The sequence below is a fragment of the Oikopleura dioica genome, chromosome PAR (assembly GCF_907165135.1).
Source record: "Oikopleura dioica chromosome PAR, OKI2018_I68_1.0, whole genome shotgun sequence".
Classification (NCBI taxonomy): domain Eukaryota; kingdom Metazoa; phylum Chordata; class Appendicularia; order Copelata; family Oikopleuridae; genus Oikopleura; species Oikopleura dioica.
Genome location: NC_137293.1, coordinates 8,559,022 through 8,579,759, shown reverse-complemented (window position 1 = coordinate 8,579,759; position 20,738 = coordinate 8,559,022). Strand labels below are relative to the sequence as shown.

The 20,738-nt window shown below is 41.7% G+C and overlaps 2 protein-coding genes across 3 annotated transcripts; both read left to right on the top strand.

Moving 5' to 3' along the window:
- Positions 1 to 201: 201 nt before the first annotated feature.
- Positions 202 to 1,964, top strand: LOC145702404 (gap junction gamma-1 protein-like). The gene is made up of 7 exons (XM_081779625.1): positions 202 to 435; positions 628 to 733; positions 778 to 1,000; positions 1,281 to 1,421; positions 1,495 to 1,575; positions 1,616 to 1,813; positions 1,856 to 1,964. The coding sequence occupies exons 1-7, from the start codon at positions 297 to 299 to the stop codon at positions 1,907 to 1,909; spliced, it is 942 nt and encodes a 313-aa protein (XP_081635751.1). The 5' UTR covers positions 202 to 296; the 3' UTR covers positions 1,910 to 1,964.
- Positions 1,965 to 2,102: 138 nt separating this feature from the next.
- Positions 2,103 to 19,735, top strand: LOC145703209 (uncharacterized). 2 transcript variants are annotated; one of them, XM_081780533.1, is made up of 10 exons: positions 2,103 to 2,237; positions 2,363 to 2,410; positions 10,262 to 10,468; positions 16,003 to 16,163; positions 17,130 to 17,276; positions 17,531 to 17,828; positions 17,995 to 18,406; positions 18,499 to 18,703; positions 18,828 to 18,924; positions 19,009 to 19,735. In XM_081780533.1, exons 1-10 carry the CDS (start codon positions 2,192 to 2,194, stop codon positions 19,254 to 19,256), a joined length of 1,869 nt encoding a protein of 622 aa, XP_081636659.1. In that variant the 5' UTR covers positions 2,103 to 2,191; the 3' UTR covers positions 19,257 to 19,735. The 2 variants fall into 2 exon arrangements, with proteins under 2 accessions (XP_081636659.1, XP_081636660.1); XM_081780534.1 differs by lacking the exons at positions 2,103 to 2,237; positions 2,363 to 2,410 and adding an exon at positions 5,744 to 6,055.
- Positions 19,736 to 20,738: the final 1,003 nt, after the last annotated feature.

The following is a 20,738-nucleotide window of genomic DNA, read 5'->3' as shown; positions in this document are numbered from 1 at the left end:
TAGCCGTCCATAAAATTGTACAAAAATGAAATATGGAGACCGAATAAAATTCGCTTGCTAAAAAATGATAATTTACGACAGACTACGACGCGTGCCCATGATTCTGAATCACTTCTCAAATACAGACCACTTGATTTTATCAAAGAAGCAGTTAAACATTAACTCTATTCAAACAGTATCGCAGCGCATTGAACGTGAAATAAAGAATCCACGATTTTTTGAAAAACGCGGAAGGAAAAAAAGAGACTTGCGAAGAGAGAAAACCAGATCTTTGAGCGAAGAAAAAGCGGAACAAGATGGGAGGCTGGCATGCCGTAGAAGGGTTTATCAGCGAAGCTGGGAAGCATTCGACCTGGGCTGGGAAATTTTATAACACTTTTTTCGATGTTTTCAGGCTGTTATTTCTTGTTTCGATTGTCGACAACACTTTCAAAGGTAAATCAAAGGAGAAGAAGCAGAACAAGGGATTCGTAGAATTTTGGGTTCTTGATTTGTAATTTAAAAACTATAAAAACATAAAAATAATCATCAAACTATTATTTTTCGGGAGTCACACTTTGGCAAATCCTTTATAAACTCTTCGACTACTACATTAATCCGGTCTATTAACGATAAATCAATTATTAGATAAAAAACTCAAATGCGATACAAAAATGCCTGGTTGCAATGAAATGTGCACGAATAGATTCCTTCCCATCGATGTCATCGTTTTCTGGGCCATTCAGATCTTCACGTAAGGATATCTTCTCTCCTCCTTGCTGTTTACACAAATGTTAGTGTTTGTCTTCCGACAGTAATCTACATGACTTACGTTGTGCACAAGACGAAAGAAATCAAAGACGCACGTGCGCGAAAGGAAGAAATTGAAGGAAAATTACGGGAGAAACGAAAGATCGAATTGAATTTTGAAAAACGATTTATCAAGGCTTGCAAGGATGAGATTATTTTGACTGATGGGCATATCGCGGCCGAAACTGAGCAGATGGAGTTTGTTCTTCAGGTAAAACTATTTATTGAAAGCATTGAAATCATAGAGGAAGATCTTTAGATTAATTTTCCATTTGATATATTTTTTGTCAAGGATGATAGAGCAGTATGATACAGTCTACTTTTCCCAAGCTTGAAGGAAAAAAACACCTGGGTCCCGGATACTATACTCCGGATGCGTAGGACAGACTGAAGCACAATTCAGTAGACTAAGACTTAAACTTTCTTATGTCATCGAAGAATCATTCGAATTTCAATACCTATTTAAAGAAAGTCACGAGTTTCTATTTCAGGATGTTGAAGAGGAAACGAAACTGCTGGACGAGAACGCGGAAATCGAGGAGAAATTGAACAAAGATGGGATTATGGCGACCAAAGCCATGGACCAGTCCAATATGACTCCGCCCAAGCTCTTCCTTGGCTATTTCTCCATGGTAAGTCGCTTCGTTTCCTTCCGTTTCAGCTTTCTTTTCTATGGCGATTCTTGACTGAAATTAATCTTTCAAGGTGTTGTGCAGAACGCTCATCGAAATGGCTTTCATTTCGTTCTACTTCAAGGTGTACATTTTCGACCTTGTCATGCCAAAGGTAAAAATTGAAATCAACGAAGAGAATTTCACTCTTCTAGGTTTACTATTGCGACGCAACTCCATGCCTCTCCATGACGGCCTGTTTCGTCTCTAGACCGAATGAAAAGACCTACGTTCTTCATATCATGTTCATTTTGGCTTGCTTCACTCTTGCTTGCTCCATCTTCGAGCTTCTCAATCTCGGCCTCTCTGCCCCAGTCAAAGCATGGAAAAATCGACACAAGGACATCACCAAGGTAGTGCTTTTGATCGCCAACTTTGATTTCAACGATATTTAGGACCCCCGATATGCTCCAGAAGAACACACTATCATCCCAACTTTTGCTGCCTAATTTTCTCCGTTGTCTTTGTTCGCACTAGCTTTTTAAATAAATTAAATAAATAGAATCCTTTCTTTTCGGCCCCGAAGAAACCCGGGCCCTGAAAACCGAGAATTTCTGCCAAAAATCGGTCCATCTTCCCAAATTCATGATTTCACGAAGAGATTGTCCGATGATTTTGACGCGGAAAATCCGTTTCCTTATTTGCGCGCGGCGCACTTCCGTCTATCCAAAAATCGAAAAAGTTACGATTTTACTAAAAAGAGAATCTTTTCATTACAACATAGAGAATTTATGAAGATGGAGACAAAAAGCTTTTTGCCTGAGAGAGGGGTCTTCGGTGAGTTTTATTGAATCCAAATTAAAAAATAAGAACTGATAAAATACGATATTTTGACGTCAAAATATAAATCAATCAATTACAGTCATTTTATGTAAGGTCGTTGTTTAAATTCTTGAATTTAGACTGGGACAAGCACACCAAACTGATGGAGCCAAAAAGAGAGCCGACAGGTAAGAAAACGGGGCTGAGAAACGGCGGTACTTTATATATACATTTCGGAATCGGGAATCGCGCGAAATTTAGTACTTACTTCGCGGCGGTTTCGCGCTGAAACCGCAGCAGGATCAAAGGCGCGTTTTTTCTGGATCCGGATTTATCAAAATCATCGGGCGGCGGATCCTGATTTTACGCGCCTCGCCCGGTGAAAAACACCAAAAATCACAGAAAGTATATAATTTCAGTTTGATAGGCAATAATTTCATTTGCCACACGTGGAAAAACAGAGCTAGAAACACACCTGAGCAGCTTATTTTTGGTTTGAAAGATAAATATTCTAGGGCTACGAAAATAAAATATATTGGAAAGGTAATCTTGAAAATGAGCATCATTGATGACTATCCGCTCTTTTGGAATAGAGCCTCAATTCTAAAAAAACGCTTTCGTGGTCAATGCGCATCCACCGCAATATCAAAAACATCTTGTTGAATTTTTACACATGCGTTTCCCATATGTATTAAAAATGGTGCATTGGTGCTGAAGTTGGGAACCGCAATAAATTTTGGCACCTCGGGTGACCACCAGGACATCGTCTTTTGGCAGCTTACAAACGATCTTCCATCTGGGCTAAGACTCGTCTTCCTCGGCGAATAGAGGCTTGTTGCGTTGCTACTAAATCCGAGGCGTAAATGGTGTGATTTTCTCGGCTTGTAATTATTTGATTAAGGGTCTTCCTAACAGTTTTCCGAAAAAGCCATGTTGAAAGCAGAAGTTCTTCATTTTTTCCATGTTTTGCGACCTAATATAATTACGAAAAAATGCATATAGGGTTAGATAGAGTGAGGGTTAGGGTATTGTGGGGTTTTGCTAGTAAATCTAAGGTGTAAATGGTGTGATTTTGTCGGCTTGTAATTATTGGATTAATAGGTGAACATCAAAGTATTGCGAGTAATGGCATTTCGAGCTGCCAACAGGATTTGCGATGCAGGTGCGGCAGCTCATCGACGACCGGGGTCAAGGTTTCTTCTTTCTTCCGATTAGCCGTCTGTCATCGGATATCCACCACCAGCCGCGCTGCATTAACCGACAGCAGCACTTCTCTAGTGGAACACGCATTTTTGTCGAATCGCGAGTTTTTTTTTTATTTTATTGAGCACAACTACAGTCACCTTGACTTCGTCGGCATAAATCACTTTGAGTGTGCGTTTGGGCACGGGGCCGCGCTAATTCTAGTTGGTTACGAGTTTCAGGACGTACGTCTGCTACTCAAAGTGGGAAATGAAGATTCATGGCGACAATTGGCTCTATTTTCCGCCTTGACTTATCATCTGTCTTTGTAAAGATTGCTGTTTGGAACAGAAATCGAGCTATTCTCGAGCTTAGGATAAGGAGAACATTTTTCCCAGGACTCGCTGTCTGATAGGATGGAACATCTTATCTGTAGAATAGACTACACCTGTAGTATTTCAGCTTTCAGGAAGGTGAGCTCTGTTTCACGCTGAAGAAATCAAATGAGAATCTTGCGCTAGGGACTTCTTGAATTTCCATGACCATGTTTAGTATTTGTGTCATTCTTAGTTGAGCTCGAGTAATCTTGGAGTTAGCACTCCGGAAGCGACCCTCCTCACGAGACGGTCCTCCTCTAAGCTCATGTGAAATCCTGTTGTCGCCGGATATCCGTCTCCATTCAGTACAGCATCTTTGGCGAGCTGTAACTAAGCTCGGATTTTATGCTCCAACTCGCCGAGTCGATATTTACTACAGATAACAGCCATTTTGGCTTATAAAACCAGGATCTGCTACAAGGTACTTGTAGTAAATCAGCGATGTCGATCAAGAATTTTAACTGAGAAGGGGGTCTCTTTATGCTTTGAGTTCAAATGGTTTATTTTAAGAGGAATCTATTCAGGCTAACTTGGACGTATCTTTTGATCAATTTCACCCAAAGATAATGATATGGTTAAAATGATCAGTAGGGCATAAAATACATTAGTTTATCGTGTTAAAGGATCAAATGCTCTGTAGTTTAGCTCTGACTAGTCAGAATTACTAAATACAGTTGAGAATATATCGTTATAATGCGAATAATGCCCTAGGAATTCGGGGCTTCTTATTGGCTAAAGGAGTTTTTTGATCATTATTATTGGCCAATCTAGTGATTCAAAAGTAAATTATATTTTTAAAAATTAACTTGAATGAAAAAGACTAGTGTGGACAAAGTCGGATTATTTGAATTACAAATCCTATTTTTGGAAACGGTATCCTGGGGTTTGGCGATATTTAACCTCTCTTGTGGGTTTAGGGTTTATGGGGCTTCCGAATAGCCCCGTGCGCATTTGTCAAAAAATACTATGAGCGAATTATGAGGTATTAAAACCCCAGCGTGCGTGAAACTTTTCTTCCCTCAATAAAAACAAGGAAGTCTGTAAATATCAGGATTTTGGAAGCAAGAAAAAAAAGGATCAATTTCGAACGGAAAATGCGCGCAACAACTTTGGAAGTGCAGTTGAGCAACAAAAAGAAAACTCAAGGGCTCGCAAAGGTGGAGGTACTTGATAACGGATATTTTCGTTTTCGGTCTTTTTTGGGGCAGAGAGTGAGTGAGCTCACCGGGCGTCAACCCGCGGCCTGATCAAAGCGCTATTTAGACAAGTTTCACGCCGTTCAAGAGCCCAAGCATCAAATTTATGCCTCCCCTTGAAGAGCCCAAAAGGGGACTCAAAAGGATAACACCGACCTGTATTGACTTGCAAAAGGGTCTTCATGAGAACTTGAAATATAAACACTGATTGCTAATCAAGCCTTCATTCCGCCGCATGCGAACTTTTTTCGCTCGGATTTAGAGATCAGCTGTCGATTTTGATAAGTGTCTTGAATGCAAAATATTTTGATGTAGTAAAAACTCGGTATTCGAGCCCAAAATGTGAATTTTATGCTCATTTGCATGCACCTCCTGTATTTCACCATTTTCGCAGATTTAAAAAGCGACAGATTATCGCATTTTCTAGCGCGTTTCGTCCTTTTTTTCGCTTTTTCCCAAACAGGATTTCCTTGTTAGCGTTTTTGCTTTCCTAGCTAATACGTCTCCACTTTTGCTGCCACTTTCTGCTATTGGCATTTGGCTATTTTCGCGGTTGGTCTGTTGTCGCCAGCTGGTCTCCCCCTCTCTCTCGGTTTTTTGCTCGTTCGTTACTACTCCGAGGGCGCTCGCGAGCTGTGTAGTGGAGGAAGGGATCGTTGAGGATGTCCGATTTCGCTATAGCTCCACCGAGAACGCGCTCAGTGGTGTGGTGGGCGATCCCAAAAGGAGCCTTCTTCGTGGTGTAGTAGAGCGCGAGAGCAGATAGCGAGAGCGCTCTGGCGTCGCGCGCTGGGCATTCTTTACTTCCTTCTCTGTCCCGTCTAAAGGCAATGTTGAACTAACAAGGGTGACGGTACGCGAGAAACCCAAAACAACAGCGGAAGTGCCCAAATCACTCTGAAAATTCAACAAAACCGGAAGTAAAGAGATAAAATAAAAACCAGCCTTTTTCAAACCAGAGATTCAAAAATAAGAAATCAACAGTAAAAAATCTTCATCGACGAAATCGTCAAAAATCATCAGTCGAAGAAAAGAAAGTAAAATCGAGAAAAAAAGCTTCGGAGCTTCAATATAGCAGGTATAGCGTCAGACACGAGTGGTTTCCGGTTTCCGGACCACCGCGGCAGGGGCTACCAACCTCCGCCAAGTGGTTTTTTATGACCAGGGTGACACATCTCATACGCTCGGACGGGGGACGAGATTCAATTGAAACAATTGAGTTTTCCAAAGAAGATTTTTAAGTTGATATTACACGGGTATTTTCATCCGTCAATCGTAAACATTTTTTTTTCAAAGCAATCAAATAAGTTGGTTTCAATATCAAAATAAGGTTTTTTTTATAAGGTTTAAGGTTAAATTCTTCCTAAAAATTTTCAACTAAATTTTGAATCTAAGGAAAATTTAAAATTTCCTCGAATTTTTTTTTAACCCACTCGCGCTGAAAGGCTCAAATATCGTCCGGATCGTCCAAACTCATGCCCAAACGTAGCAATTTCTCGCGATGTGCGGATTTAGAGCCTGAACCGGAGGTGGATAATTTTGCACCTGTGCGGCGGCACTGACGGAAATTATGAATCGCACTTTCCTTTTTCTCGCGTCAGCAAGGCGCCTCCACCACCGCCAAACGCCGCACCCTGAAAATGCGTCAAAATCGGACAGCAACGGATGCGTCGCGACTTTTTTCGCCGAAATTTACAATTACAAATTACAATTAAATGTTTAACAATCAGAATAGAACTTGAATTTCGTCCTAAATCGATGTTTTCGGGCCATTTTTAAGGTTTGACCGCTAAGAAAAGCGATTTTTCTTGCGGAAAATTTCTTCAAATTTTACATAGTGACACCCTTAATTCATCACCTAAACCCAAAGATAACTAATTGATAAAGTCCCTAATATGATTCATATTATATGAAGAAAGATCAAATTGATGATCGTAAAAAACCGTTAATTGACCTTTTATTTGGCTAGTTTTAATATTTTCCCGTCGGAAATGCTCGTTATTAGAATCGGAAGTGGTCTCTATTGACGGCGGAAAATTAAATTTCCGATTTGATCAGCTCACCAGGGAAGCTTATTTTCTTAAATTCAAGGTGACGACAACGGAGATCGATATATATATTACAGCTCCAAATTAGCGGAAATTTGACGGCTCACGCGTGGAGGCAAAGAGTAACGATATCGATTATTTTTTGAGCTTTTTTCTTCTTTCGCTTTCTTCTTTGACGAGGATTTCAGCCGTCGGTTTTGACCGTGAGAAGGTCGAGACGTAAACTCCAAATCCGGGAGAAGTCAATTGTGCCATACTGCGTAAACTTACCGTTTTTGACAAATGTCGACGGGTTTTCGACAAGTTACACAACAGCAGGGACGTTAAGTACCTTTCGCCTTTTTGAGTCATTTTTACGCATAATTTTATCGTTGAATTTTCATTTTCTTAATTGAAAATTTAAATTTTAGCAGTTTGATCGAGGTTTTGGAGAATTTCGAGACTCAGAATAACCCTAAAAATGGCCAAAAAATTTGACTAAAAATAATCTACGTTTTTCAAATATCCGCCGAAACTGGCGAGACTTCCGTCGAGAATATATTTGAAAAAGTTTTCGAAAGAAAAAAATGTACTTCCGTTTGAGCGCATTCAAAGTCTGTTAGCATTGAGCGACCGGAAATGCACAATCTCCTTTTCACTTGAGAAGCGAGAAGAATTTTCGCTCTTTGGCACACATGCCTCAGGCAAGTGCAAACACTCCAGTGGGCGAAACACGCGAAGAAAATAAGGCGCGCGCGGGGAAATTCACTTTTCAAGGAAGATTTCAGGGCAAAAAAAATGGTTTCTAGTAGTTTTTGAGTCATCTAAGAAGCTTACTAGTTCAAAAGAGGGCTTTTTTGACGCCTTAGATCATCGCCAGCTACGAGTGGCAAAACTAGCGCCCGTAAACGCGCCGTTTTGACGAGGAAATAAAATTTACGCTTTCATCAAAAAACGGAAACCGACAAATATTTACCACCATCTGTCAGTCAGGTGACCACTAGATCTGAAAATTAAATTCTCACGTCTTCAAAAAACAAACGTGGAGAATCCTCCCCGAGTCGCTGTAAAAATCAGTTGAAATTGAATTAAAAAAGTTAACGGAATAGCTTAGTTTTCTTGTCCAATTTCCGGAGGTGAAAATCGATCGCCCATAAGGGTGTATCGACTTCTTTTCACAACCGGAAGCATGGGTATTGAGCCACACAGGAGGGTCAATGTCACCTTTTAAATATTTATTAATAGCTCTGACTCAGCGCTCTGGAGCTCGCTGTGTTTCGGGAGGCCCATCCGCGGGAAATGGGAAGTCAAAGTAACATTAACACTCTTTTTCTAACACTTTATGAAAAATGAAGCGGATCGCTGCTGAGAGACTTGATGACAGAAGCTAATCTCAACGGAGAGGAATGACCGTAGTCGACCTCGAGTTAGTAGAGAAGTTACTATCTTTGTTACAATTATTACTCAAGAATTAATAGACTAGGAAATTAAGTTCTAGTGGATATTCTTTGTAGTAAAATATCATTTTCGGTACATCAGAGTAGAGATGAATATCTAAACTTTTCTTTGAATGAGTTTTTCTTTGAATTAGCACGGTGATACCCTTATTTTTTGAAGAAGATTGTGAGGGCGAAAAAGTAGTAGAGGAGATGATTTTCTCATGGAAATTCTCTGTAGAAACAGATGTTGATAAGGTCAGATGTTGATTATGTAAGGCCAATTAACGCCAATTTGAAAAATAGTAAGGGAGGGGCCGAGATAGATACATGTGTATACGGTTATTTATTCCGATTTGGGATCAGAAAGCTGGCAATTAGTTCGTGGCAAATTGATCTTGCGCCAAGTTGTGGGAAACTCAGCAGGTGCCCGAATCGGGTACGACGGAGGCACCGGTTGAGGCTCTCTCTTTTTTACTAATTGAGTAGAAATAGAAAACGGGAAATGCAATGAAATTGCATTAGAGGCAGGCTCGCTTGTATAAGTTTATACGGATAATATAGAAAGAGGAAATCAAATTCTTTTCCAAAGGAAAGGATCGCACCGTATCACAAAACTTCCCCACCTTCGGATTACGACTAGCGGCTGCGTTTACTCAAAATACCCTTTTGCGCGAAGCACTTTCCCTCTCAGAGCTTTTCATTTGAATAAGCTGATTTTTCCACATGTCGGTACTAAACGGACGCCGAAACGGCTAAGATCATTGATATCCGAAATCATTATCAGGTGGCTAATTTTTGGGCGAAAATTTGTTGAAAATTCAATTTTTTGAGGTTCTTTCTGAACGATATCGATTAAAAATAGTCGACTAGACAATAGTTTTGGGAATTTTTTGCCAGATTTTAGCCATTATGGCCTATTTGGAATTTTGATTGTTGATTTTCAAGGCTAAATTATCCGAAAAAGAGACAAAAAGGGGACTTTTAGTGATCGAAATCGTTTTGGAAGAGTCTCAAAATTTGCTTACATCCGATATCTCCGAATTAAAAATTGATCGTTTGTACAGTTATTCGCGAGAAGGATCGGGCTCGTCCCTTCCAAATGCGTGAATGCGTCAATATTTCAAAAGGGGACACGATTCAGCGATATTTGTGTTGCTGAATGTTTGATGCCTCTGCGGTCGCTAAATCTGTGGCACTTCCACATTGAGTGAATCAAGTCATTATTTTTTCACCAAGTGTGGTCAGATGCTTCTAAATATTCATCGGATCCAACTGTCGTTTTTCTGACTAGTTGCGGTGTCAACCTGGCCCTACTGGCATTCCGCCCCGTCTTAGAATAGAAATACAGCCCTCGCGACTTCCCATACGTAGAGCAAGATTCCTCGAGCGCTTCCGAAAAATATTTGGTTGCAGGAAGTATGTTGTCAGTTTTGGCCAACAATATGCCTCTAATCTTATTCCTACAATAGATAGCAAGGCATAAATTGCCAACTGAGTAGAATTCTTCGCAATATTATTCTTCAATCTTATTTTTAACTCTCCAGCCTAAGAACCGTATCTTTCGATCTTCTAGGGGTAACCAGGGAAACAAGTAATATCCATGTGGGAATTCAATTAACCCGGCTGGCCGCGTGTGCCCAAATATCCGACTGTACCGCAAGGTTTACGATACGCCCTTGAAATCAAAAAGTCATCCGTTTTTTGTCGGCCGCGGTGATCTTTGGACATCCGAAAGACTAAATAACCCCGACCGCCATTAATAAAACACCACATCCACGAAGCTCCACTTTCGCTTTTTATTAATCGTTGATTTTTTAGATTTTGAAACAGACAACAGCAGATCCAACAGTGAACGCAATACAGACAGCGAGAAAAGTGGCGCCGACGATAACAGCAGCGAAACTATGGTTCAGGTAGCCTTGGGAGGGACGATCATCGAACAAATGCCCAACCACGCAGAGCTACCAAGCCCAGGACTCATGGCGCCTGCTTTATGGCGACCAAGTGCGAATGAAAATCCACCAGGTAACCGATCAAAATAAGCAAACTTCCGGAAGTCCGCTGCTTTTTCCTTGACAGGGGGCAAAATAAGGGGGTAGCTATTTCAGCGGAACCCTTAGACTGGCAGTAGCCCAAGGTCCAATATGGAAATCCAGTGAAAATCTGTTCTGGGCGGAACCGGGGAAAGAGAATCGAGTCGCTGAGGGAATACGTAAGTTGTATTGGTAAACAATGTTTCTACTTTGGTGTGCCTATTTGGCAAATGTCACATATCCGACAGCCCGGACGACTGAAGGCTGCGCTAGATTAGAAATGACGCAACTTGGAAGTTGGAACTGGTTAAGATTTTTGCAAAATAAATTCCTCGATGATCGTTAAAAAGCGCGATTCACATTCGCTAGAAATATATAACATATGCATGGGAGGAATCTACGAGGACATCCGGAGCATTTTTCGTCGCGGTTTTGGCGGTTACTCGCAGAGGGTCCCTGCTGCTGCCAAATTCCTCGCCTTTAGAGGGGCGAAATTAAACACTGTAATGTGCCGAGCGTTAACAATAGAATTTGCCGCGCAAAATGCATGTTTTAGAAGTTCTTTTTCGAAAATTCTGATCGAAGGGGGCCAAAATTGGCAAAACTTGCCGGATGAGTGGAAGGGTCAACACGTGTTTCACCGGAAAAGTGTGTTGATTAGGGCCATTGGAAATGTTTATGAGCGCGGAAGGGCCATAAACACCAGGGTGGCTATTTTGGATTTGGGGGTTTGTTGGAATTGGATTGGATCCAATCCAATAAGGTTTGGATGGAATTTGGATGGCCCGGGTACCGGATTTTGTTGGGGAAAATTGGGCAATTGGGGGAAATTGGGGGAATTGGATCCAAGAAGAAACATATCTCTAAACTATGCAAAAAAAGGGGAGACACTGAATTGTGCCGCCCTGCGCCGCCTTGCGCCGCCCAGCCTCACCGGGTTTGAAGATATTTGGCCTTTCAAAGGCCATAATTTAAGCTTTATATGTCAACTTAGTTATTCTCACTTATTTATATTGTCAAACAGTTAAAATAAGTAAAACCTATAATTTAGGGTGCCAGTAGCGTTGTTCTCAATCAAATTCAGATCTTGCATGAAATCACTAATATATTGAGCACGCGACGGGCCAAAGGCCCTTACGCGTGCATTTTCTGGTAGAGAACTCATTGGGTTGGCGGGGCCCAACTCTCGCTCTTGTTCAGAACTCTTTCCTAGGTCATGGTTTGGTCGAATGAGAGTCGATTGGTTCCGGACCGGGCGACGCTGGGCGGCGCAGGGCGGCGCAAGGCGGCGCAGGGCGGCACAATTCAGTACCCCCCCAAAAAAGGGTTATTTTCATGATAAAAATGAACAAATTCGGATAAAATATCATCTTTTTGACTCCGTTGGTCCTCCTTTCGGATAAAAACTTACTGTTTCCCTTCTTTTTAAAGTAAAAGAAGCCTTTAAAAAATTGTAAATCCAATTGGATACAATTGGAATTGGGGATAATTGGGGAATTGGGTAAAATTGGATTGGATTGGATTTTGGATGGATAGCTCGGGCTTAAAATTTATTGGATGGAAATTGGATGGCTAGACCCCAAAATTTTGTCCAAAATAGCCACCCTGTAAACACCCCGATCCCCGAGCGAAGGAAAAAGAGGCGAAAATCAAACACCGAGGAAAGAATTTTTACAATCACTCCAAACACGCGTTTTCTGTTAAAAAAATCTTCAGCTCAAGCGTGGAGAACAAAACGACGGATTAACTCGAGGTCATAAAAAAACACGTAATGTTTCTCAACTGTTACTGTTTCCATCCTTTGATCTCAAATCTTTCCTCTTCGAATTTGAGTCAAAAGTTGTATTTTTCTTGGGGAAGTCAATCATTGAGCCTGTTACTAGTAGCTTGTTCAGTGGATGGAACATCCGGTAAATTGTCGGGTGAGGAGCATCGTGTTTTCACGCAAAATGTATGATTTCGCAGCGTAGATAATCCCAGAATCTCGCAGCGAAATAAAACATGCCAAGTTTTTTTCTTGAGAAATTTTGCGAAAGGGCCATTTCCAGCTGCTTTTTTGGCAATTTTTCATGAAAAAACACCTTTTTGAAACCTTTTTTGTTTAAAATTTACCAAAAAATCCGACCAAAATTTGCACTTTTTCAAAACTAGAATTCTTAGAAAATGTTGAAGAGCTCATTCCTGGATAATTAAGCTGGCTATGTTTATGTTGAATAATCCTGGCAATATTTGCCCGTAATCGAATAAGAAAAATAATCCCGCGTCCGGCCTGCCCTTCTTATTCCGGCCGCTTACCTCCTTAAAAACTTTTAACACCCGCACGTGGTGGCGGAGGCGGAGGAAATGAAGACGCGCTCTTGCCACTTGGAAATCTCTCACAACAAGTAAACAAAATTGCCGAAAATTAAGGCCGAGAGTTGAGGGGATTGAGCTAAAACCTAAGGAAGCCGGATGCACCTGTCGAAAACTCAATATCCTGTCGGTCAGGCGCCTTCCGCCGGAAGACGTGGGATCATTCCATTTAGCCAGGATATTCATAAAAATAGCTTCCGAAAAAATCCTCTGAATTTTCTAAAATTGGCATTTTTTTTATTAAAAAATGCTCTTGAAAATGATAATTTCTCAGCAAAATCGATCCTTTATCAACAAAAAGCCTTGAAAAAATTGCCTTTGACGAAATTTTTTGAACCTTTTTTTTGGCCTAAAATCGACTTCAATCGCCATTTCCGCTTTTCCGTTGAGCAGAATCGAGCTTGATCGACAAGTTCAAGCGGAAATTAATTATTAACGGAAGCTCTTCTGGTGCCGGAAGTGGCTTTTCAGCTCGCCACGCCGTTGGGAGAGCTCCGCTACTCTTAAAAAGATACTGGAAATGTGCTAATTAGATGATGGTTGCTAGGCTGACAATTTGACAAACACACAAGTGGGGCGTACTTTGTCATCCCGGAAATGGCAAAAGCGAGGAAATATAATTTATTTTTAGAAAAGCTGTTGTCGCGTTAGAATAATGAGAGAGAGAGCGTAACTGGCAGCACTTTGTGGTGACAATTATCATAAGTATGGCGGGTCTTAGGTGCCAATTGCTTCAAGTGGCAGATTTCGAGCTGCCGGAAATGATCGGATAATGCTTTACTTGAACTGATCCCCGCTCTCTTGGGCCAATTTTTGATGCTTCCAAGAAATTTTCAAAAGAATAAGCGCGTCAATTAAAAAATGGGGCGAAAATATCTTCTATTGCAAAAATTTAATGAAAAAAATAACGAAAGAAATAGAGATTCATTTGATAAAACTTCCGAAAAAGGTTGAATAAGGATAGACTCAGCGGCTAGTCATCTGACTCTAATGAAGTAGGGTTGGATCCATAACGAGGCATTGAGCCGGATGTTCCACCGGAAGTGAACAACTAGACTGGGCGGCGCGAGTATCCCAAATGGTGGTGGTGCAGACTCCCCGGCGGTGTTCACTCAAGGAAATATTAATTCACTCATTTGCTCCCTTGAGTAAAAACGGTGCCGAGCAGTCTACTTTTTACGTAAAAGGATTTTGAACGAAAAATAGGTGTTTTCATTAAAGTCTTGACATCATTTTTCAATCAGCATTTTCTCGTAGAATTAACAAAGTGATACCCTTAATTTATTTTACCAAAAGATAGCTGAAACCCTTAACTACTGTCTTTAAAAGCTTTTAAAGTCATGATACCCTTAAAGGAGAAGATGTAAACTCACAATTATCTTCCGGTTAGAGTTTCAGAATCAATCCATTGACGCTAATGAAATTGATACTCAAGCGGATCTCCGCTTCCGGCGAGATCAAACTGAAGTTTTCTCTCAGTACCCGAAGTGTTTCTGGCGAGAAAGAGAGAGAGGAAGGTAAAAAATTGAGAGTAAGCTGGTTGAGGTGTCGGAGCAGCCGGTTAACCCGTTTACGCCCTGTAAATCTGAGAAAGCCGCCTGAGCGCAAACACCGAGGCCGGAGCAGGGTCATCCGCTCGCAGCTGGTCGAGCTTAGACCGATGCAACAATTAGACACCACCACCAAAAGAAGCGACGCCACTTACTCTTCCACCTAGTCAAATCTCGCTAAAGTAGTGTCAATTATCAAAAAGCAGAAAGCTAGAAAAATAGAAAAACAGACAAGCTCAACGTTTTCTTTTTGAATTTTCAGCTGATTTTTGAACTGAGCGAAACTTGAAACAACTATATTTCCATCTGCGTTTATAATATTCTTCCGATGCGAACAGCGGTTGGCAGCGGATGTCCACTCTTAGTAACGCATTCATTAAAATCAAGAGCTTCATCGAATTTACGGCTTTTAATCTCTCCAGCTTTGAAGAGAGCTCGACCTTGAATTTTTCGATGGGAAAAATGAACGGTAAAATACCATTTTCTCCGTAGATTGAAAATTTTTGATTGGAGTGACATGAAGTGGCCGATTGGAGTAGCCGAGGAAGCGAGCGTGTTTTCGGCGATAATATGTATATTTAAAAAGATGAAGTATTGGCGGATAGGGGGCTGGGCAAACATATTAACTGCTGCTTCAAACGCAGCCTTTCTCCCAGCGATTCTAATACACAATAGGAATTTTTTGGAGCTTCTTCAAGGACCTATTACGAAGTCGACTCGCAGAAGCGTCCATATTTTCAACTCCCAAAAACGGAAAATCGTCCCCAAACTCGGGAATAGGTCCCAAAAAAAGAACTTGGAAACGCCATTTTCCGAAGCGCTCTAGTTTGAGAGTGAATCCATGGGAAGCGTAATTTCGCGCCGGATATTACCGACCGGGCTCTCAAGATCGCAATAAAGCAAAGTGAAAAAGAAAAGCCTAAAGTTGAAAACTTCCCTATCGGTCCACTTGTGCGGCGATTTTCATCACTTTGGCTTTCCCATGAAGTCTAATCGCACTTCCTCCGGACATTGGGTCAGATTTATCAACTCCCATCAAGTTTGAGAATTGAGAAAGAGGCAGAAAGAAAAAATAACTTCGCAAATTTAGAACACAGGGCAGTGCCCGTGTTCAAATGGCGGCGGAACACCGCCGCGCCGCATTCTTGCGCGTCATATTTGTCAGTTTCCAGTATTTTGTCTTTCTCGAGTGTGTTAGATTTTGCGCTCGAAAAAATATGCGGGCGCAACCCCTGTCCGAAAAAATGTGACAAAATTTTGACGCGTGCCCGTGAATATACACAAGCTACTGGCTCAGTTCCTTTTTTTCGTGCAGTAACCGCGGCGACAAAGGGGCCCAATGTCAACCTAATCCGGCACCTTTACCCGGCTCCTGTCAACTTTCACAACAGGCTCTGCCGCGTACTTACTTTTCTATACACCCATTTTTACGTTACTAGAAGCCCACAATATTAAATCGACGATATTAGAGTCAAAAATTTTGACTCGAAATGGCAATGTCTTGGAGACAGTCTTGGGGAAGGCTTCTGCCAAAAAGTCAGTGTTTTATTACTCTGTCAAGAAAAAAAAAGAAGCTCGGGATTATCCTAATCATCTTTTACGTCTTTTTAATGTCCGATTTCAGCATCTCCGACCGAAAACGCGAACGGCGTGCCCGAATGGGCTCTGATGAAGTCCGACTCTGCGCCAGGAAGCCGCCAGGTCCAACTCTGGCAGTTCATCCTCGAGCTGCTCAACAACCCGTCACAGTACTCCGACGCTATCTGCTGGAACGGCCCGGCAACGGTAAGCCATTCTAATTTTTCCGAAAAGGTTGCTAGTTAGTAGGGTAAACTGAGTCGCTCGCGCCTCGTCCGCATAAGTGTTTATTTCCCGAAAATATTCCAAATTTTAAGTGTCAAAATTATGGCGTCGCCGTTAGTCGTTATTTCCGCGTCAAGGATCATTTTTTAGCGCAGTCCTGCCTAATGTCCTAAAAATTCAACCCCTAACACTCCGCTCTTGAACGTAAGTGGAAATTTACGCGGCTAACTTTCGCGATTTCCAAGATTCAATTGCAAATACATTCTTTTTTTACAGTTGTTCTTTGATATAAGACCATTCTGGAACGGACAGTCATTTGATCGCCTTTTGAGGCTCGAAAATTCGCGATTCTGGTGTAAAAAAAACTGTTGACACTTGCCTAGTGCCTTCAGTGTTTCTTTTTGGCTCATCCGTCAGGGTCGCCTTTTGGGGGTTGTAATGACGGGATTACACATCAGCGGCGCCTGAACAGTGGGGCCGATCAAACCCGTCAACACATGTTTTTTTCCGAAACTCGAAATTTCCACATTTTTTGAGAATGAGAAACACAAGAAACATTTGCTTTTTTTAATTGGGATTCATGTAACTTCTAGCGGTGCAAATATGCAAGCATCAAAGGCCCCGCCGCGCGGTGAAAACTTATAAAGATGGATCACTAGAAAATTAGAGAAGCGGCGGATAGCCAACCATTAACCGCCAGAAAGCAGAAAGATGGGGGTCATTTTTGGCGCATGAAGCCGCAATTTTCGGAAATTCTTGACATTCTTACACCTCGTGAGACAACCAAACCCCACATCCGTCTCATTCTCAGCACTCACGGAGGGAAATCATTCACTTTCTAATAAAAAAAGAGGGCGAGCTTCTCTTTGATTCTTGAAAAACCGCATTTTGAAGGCAGCTATTTCCCCCGCCATCCGAAATCTGCAGTATCGTTAATTTGTCTTTCAGGGAGAAACCGGAGAATTCGTCATCAAAGATCCAGATGAAGTTGCTCGGCTCTGGGGAAATCGGAAATGCAAGCCGCACATGAACTACGACAAGCTCTCACGTGCGCTGCGATATTATTACAACAAACGCATCCTTTACAAAACCAAGGTAAACTCGATTACTCGATAATTGATACACATAAAACTACAAAAATCCTTTAATCCCTAATGAGAATTGGCCTGAGCCGCGGGCTCATTAGGTGGAAAGTCGCGCTCGTTAGGCGACGATTCATTTGAAAAATAATCTTTTTCAACAACTCGACGGTGGGCTTGTTGAAAGTGCTCAACGAGCAAATATTATTATCTAATGCCCAGAGCGCCTAGAGCCCAGTTTTTCGTTGCATAAAACTAAAATCTCTTCAGGGAAAACGCTTCACCTACCGCTTCAATTTCCGAGAGCTCAGTCCTTACGGAGCCGCGGCTGGACTGATAGACAAAGACGAAGCCTCTCCTCTCCCTTCGCCACACATTCCAAATGGCCACTCGGACAGGGAAGACGACTCTAGAATCCCAACTTCTTCGACGAGTTCGATCAAGGCGCCTGGCATGGGCAACTTGCCCTTTCCATACGGATCCAACGCGACGCTCCTCGCTGCCCGAGCTCAGCTCCTCCGAGCGAATCTGCTCAATATGCCGAATGCGCTCCACGGACTCGGACCAGGTAAGAACTCGAAATTTGTCTCGTGATTAATGATAAACGAACATCTTCCTTTATTAAATATGCAGACGTGTAGCTACTAGGATCTTCAATTTATCATGAGGGACACGTGTTGTTTTGACTCACGTGCTCAATTCCAGAGCGCGGCCAAATTAACATTTCAATTAAGGATCGCCTGGATTTCCACCCATCTCCCCACGATTGCCATTTTCTCCTCTGCTTCGATCTGCCTACGCATCATCACTACCAACCACACCTACATATCCCGGTTTGAGCCCTGGTCTCGGCGGTTTCAGCCCAATGGCGAATCCAATGACCGCTCCAGGCCTAGGCCTCGGCATGAAACCCAGCTTCTCTTTCGATCCCGACCATATTCGTCAATATCACGGTGCAGACAACAGAGACATCAAAGAAGAAACCCACAATAACTCTGGATCGGACGAAGATGCTCAGGACAATCGGCCAAGCACTGGCCACTCAAGGACTAGCAGCGAGAGTCAGAATCCACCTACCTCGACCATCAGCGGCCATACAATTCCTCAAATTCGACTCGCTCCTGTCCCAAGTCGCAAACGTTCAAGGTAAGATAAAAAATTTATAAAGGATTAGTGTTAATTGCTGCTAGAAAGTTTTAAGAATGAAATTCAAGTGAAAAATCAAATATTCCTTTTAGCCAAACCTCATCGTCCGAAAGTTCCCACTCCAAACGAGCGCAGTCATTGAGTTCCGATGCAAAAATCAGCGACTGCGGGGCATTGAATCTCGTCAAACACAACCGCCGACCGGTGCCCATCAACGAAGAAAGTGACCAAACGGTGCCCGAGGTGAAATCCGAAGCGTCGAAATCGCCCGATACGATAAAATCAAAGGGCTCTGAGGTAAATATTCTTTCCTGTACTATCTCTTGGTGCTAGAAACGAAACCAAAATCGACCCAGAGAAGATGATGTTCTTCTCTGGAAACATTCGATTTATAAATTCTTATACTTATGAGGTGTTTAAGGTGTACGACCATCATTTCGAGGACTTGATGTCGCCCTCGATTGAGGTTGCCACTAGGCTCAATGCTGGCCTGAATCTACACAGTCCCGGCTTTGCAGGTGCTTCTTACTAATACAGTTTTCGAGAGATGACCTCTCAATCCCTATCAAAATTTATTGGCTTTACTTACATGTGAGTTGTAGCCTCCCGCCGCACACCAATCCGCTCCGGATTTATGATCAACGATCTGATCCAATCTGGCGCTAGGTCAGGAGGTCCCGGCGGAGTCTTTGAATTCCCAGCTCTCTCTGGAAACACGGATCACCTCTCTACGGATCACCACTCAGCCAAATCCGAGGAGCAATCGTCGCCGTCTTCGGATCGATCTCGATCCGTGAGTCTCGAAACCGACCAATCTGATGGCGAACAACGAGAAGTCATGGAGAGTTAATTCTTCTGTATGTATTTCTAGTACAGTATTTTTCAAGTTTAGCTTCAACCTCTACCTACAGTATGAATATTGTGTATTTTCTTTTCCTCTTTCAATTCGTTACGATTTAATTTCGCCCTCTAAATGCGTAAATATCTCCCTCAAAATTTGTACAGACAAAAAACAACCCTGAAAGTTCAGTAAAATTAAACAAACAAAACACAAAATTTCAAGAAACCAAAAATCTGATACAGCCTGCTCGTGTGCCCAAACTTTTAAACAACCAAACCAAACCAAAACCAGCTTAGAAAATAAAAACTATAATTTATGTAAAAATGGCCACAACAATTTCTGACCGAACACTTGCCTGGTGCTAGCTCAAGAATAGCCAAAGGACGTTTCAAAAACAAAAAACAATACCAAAACCGCACTTTTGTTCTTGTGTTATCTTTTTTCTGGAAGATACAGTTATCGAAAATAAATATTCGAATAAGTTTAAACTTTCGTTGTCGAATTATTTTTATTTGCAGGGAACAGAATAAGAATTAATAGACTGTAGCACCATTTTTATCATTTTCGAATCCGAAAATCCTAAGTAATGACAAACAAATTTGGAATAGCAGGGAGCAAAATTAGAAATTAGAAGTGGTATTTGAGGAGTACTGAAAATATTTTGGGTCGGCACTGATTCCAAGCTTCGGAAACACAAATCGCCCTGGCAGAGGGTTAGTGTTTGACGGGCGGAAAATATACAAAAGCGCCCTCAAATCGCCATCTTTAACGCTTGAGTCTGGTGTGTGCTCAAAACAAACGGAAAGAATGAGAGGAAAACCGGTCCCTTTCTGGCCACGTCTAGCACTGTGCCAATTTCCGTAAAATTAGATAACTACACACGCGCACGATCCATCATCGCACTAAACAAGCGTGAAAATGCTGATCGATGAGCGTTGTTTTTTCGCCTGTGTGAAAATACCCGCTTATTTTCAGTGATTCTATTTCCTGCTTTATACAGGATGAGCGCGGTATTCTGGTTAATTGAGAATCAATAAATCAAATTAAAAGATTCTCAAGAAAAAGTATTCTTCAATCTACTAGTAGATCTATTCGGAATTGATAAATTAATTTTCCATATTTTCGTCTAACCAGACTGTATTCTCCATAAAATCAGACATCAACGGCTCGTAGACAGAAATCATCAGAATTTTCTGATGAAAGAAAGAATATTTTTAAATTATCTTCAAGCCAAGCTAACGAGCTGGCTCGAAATGCCATATTTACCTGAGTAAAGAGTTGCTCAAGTTAACCTGCTCAAGCGCAACTGGCTCAAATTGAGCTCAGCTGACTATTCACTGAAACAAGTTGACCTGAGTCGAACTGGCTAAAACTGAGCTTACCTTTTTGATATACAAGATCCTCCTTATTACTTTCTGTTTTGTTCCATCCAAACAAGATGTCAAACAAATACCTCGATCATCATCATCATTGATGATTCATCAAAGTACG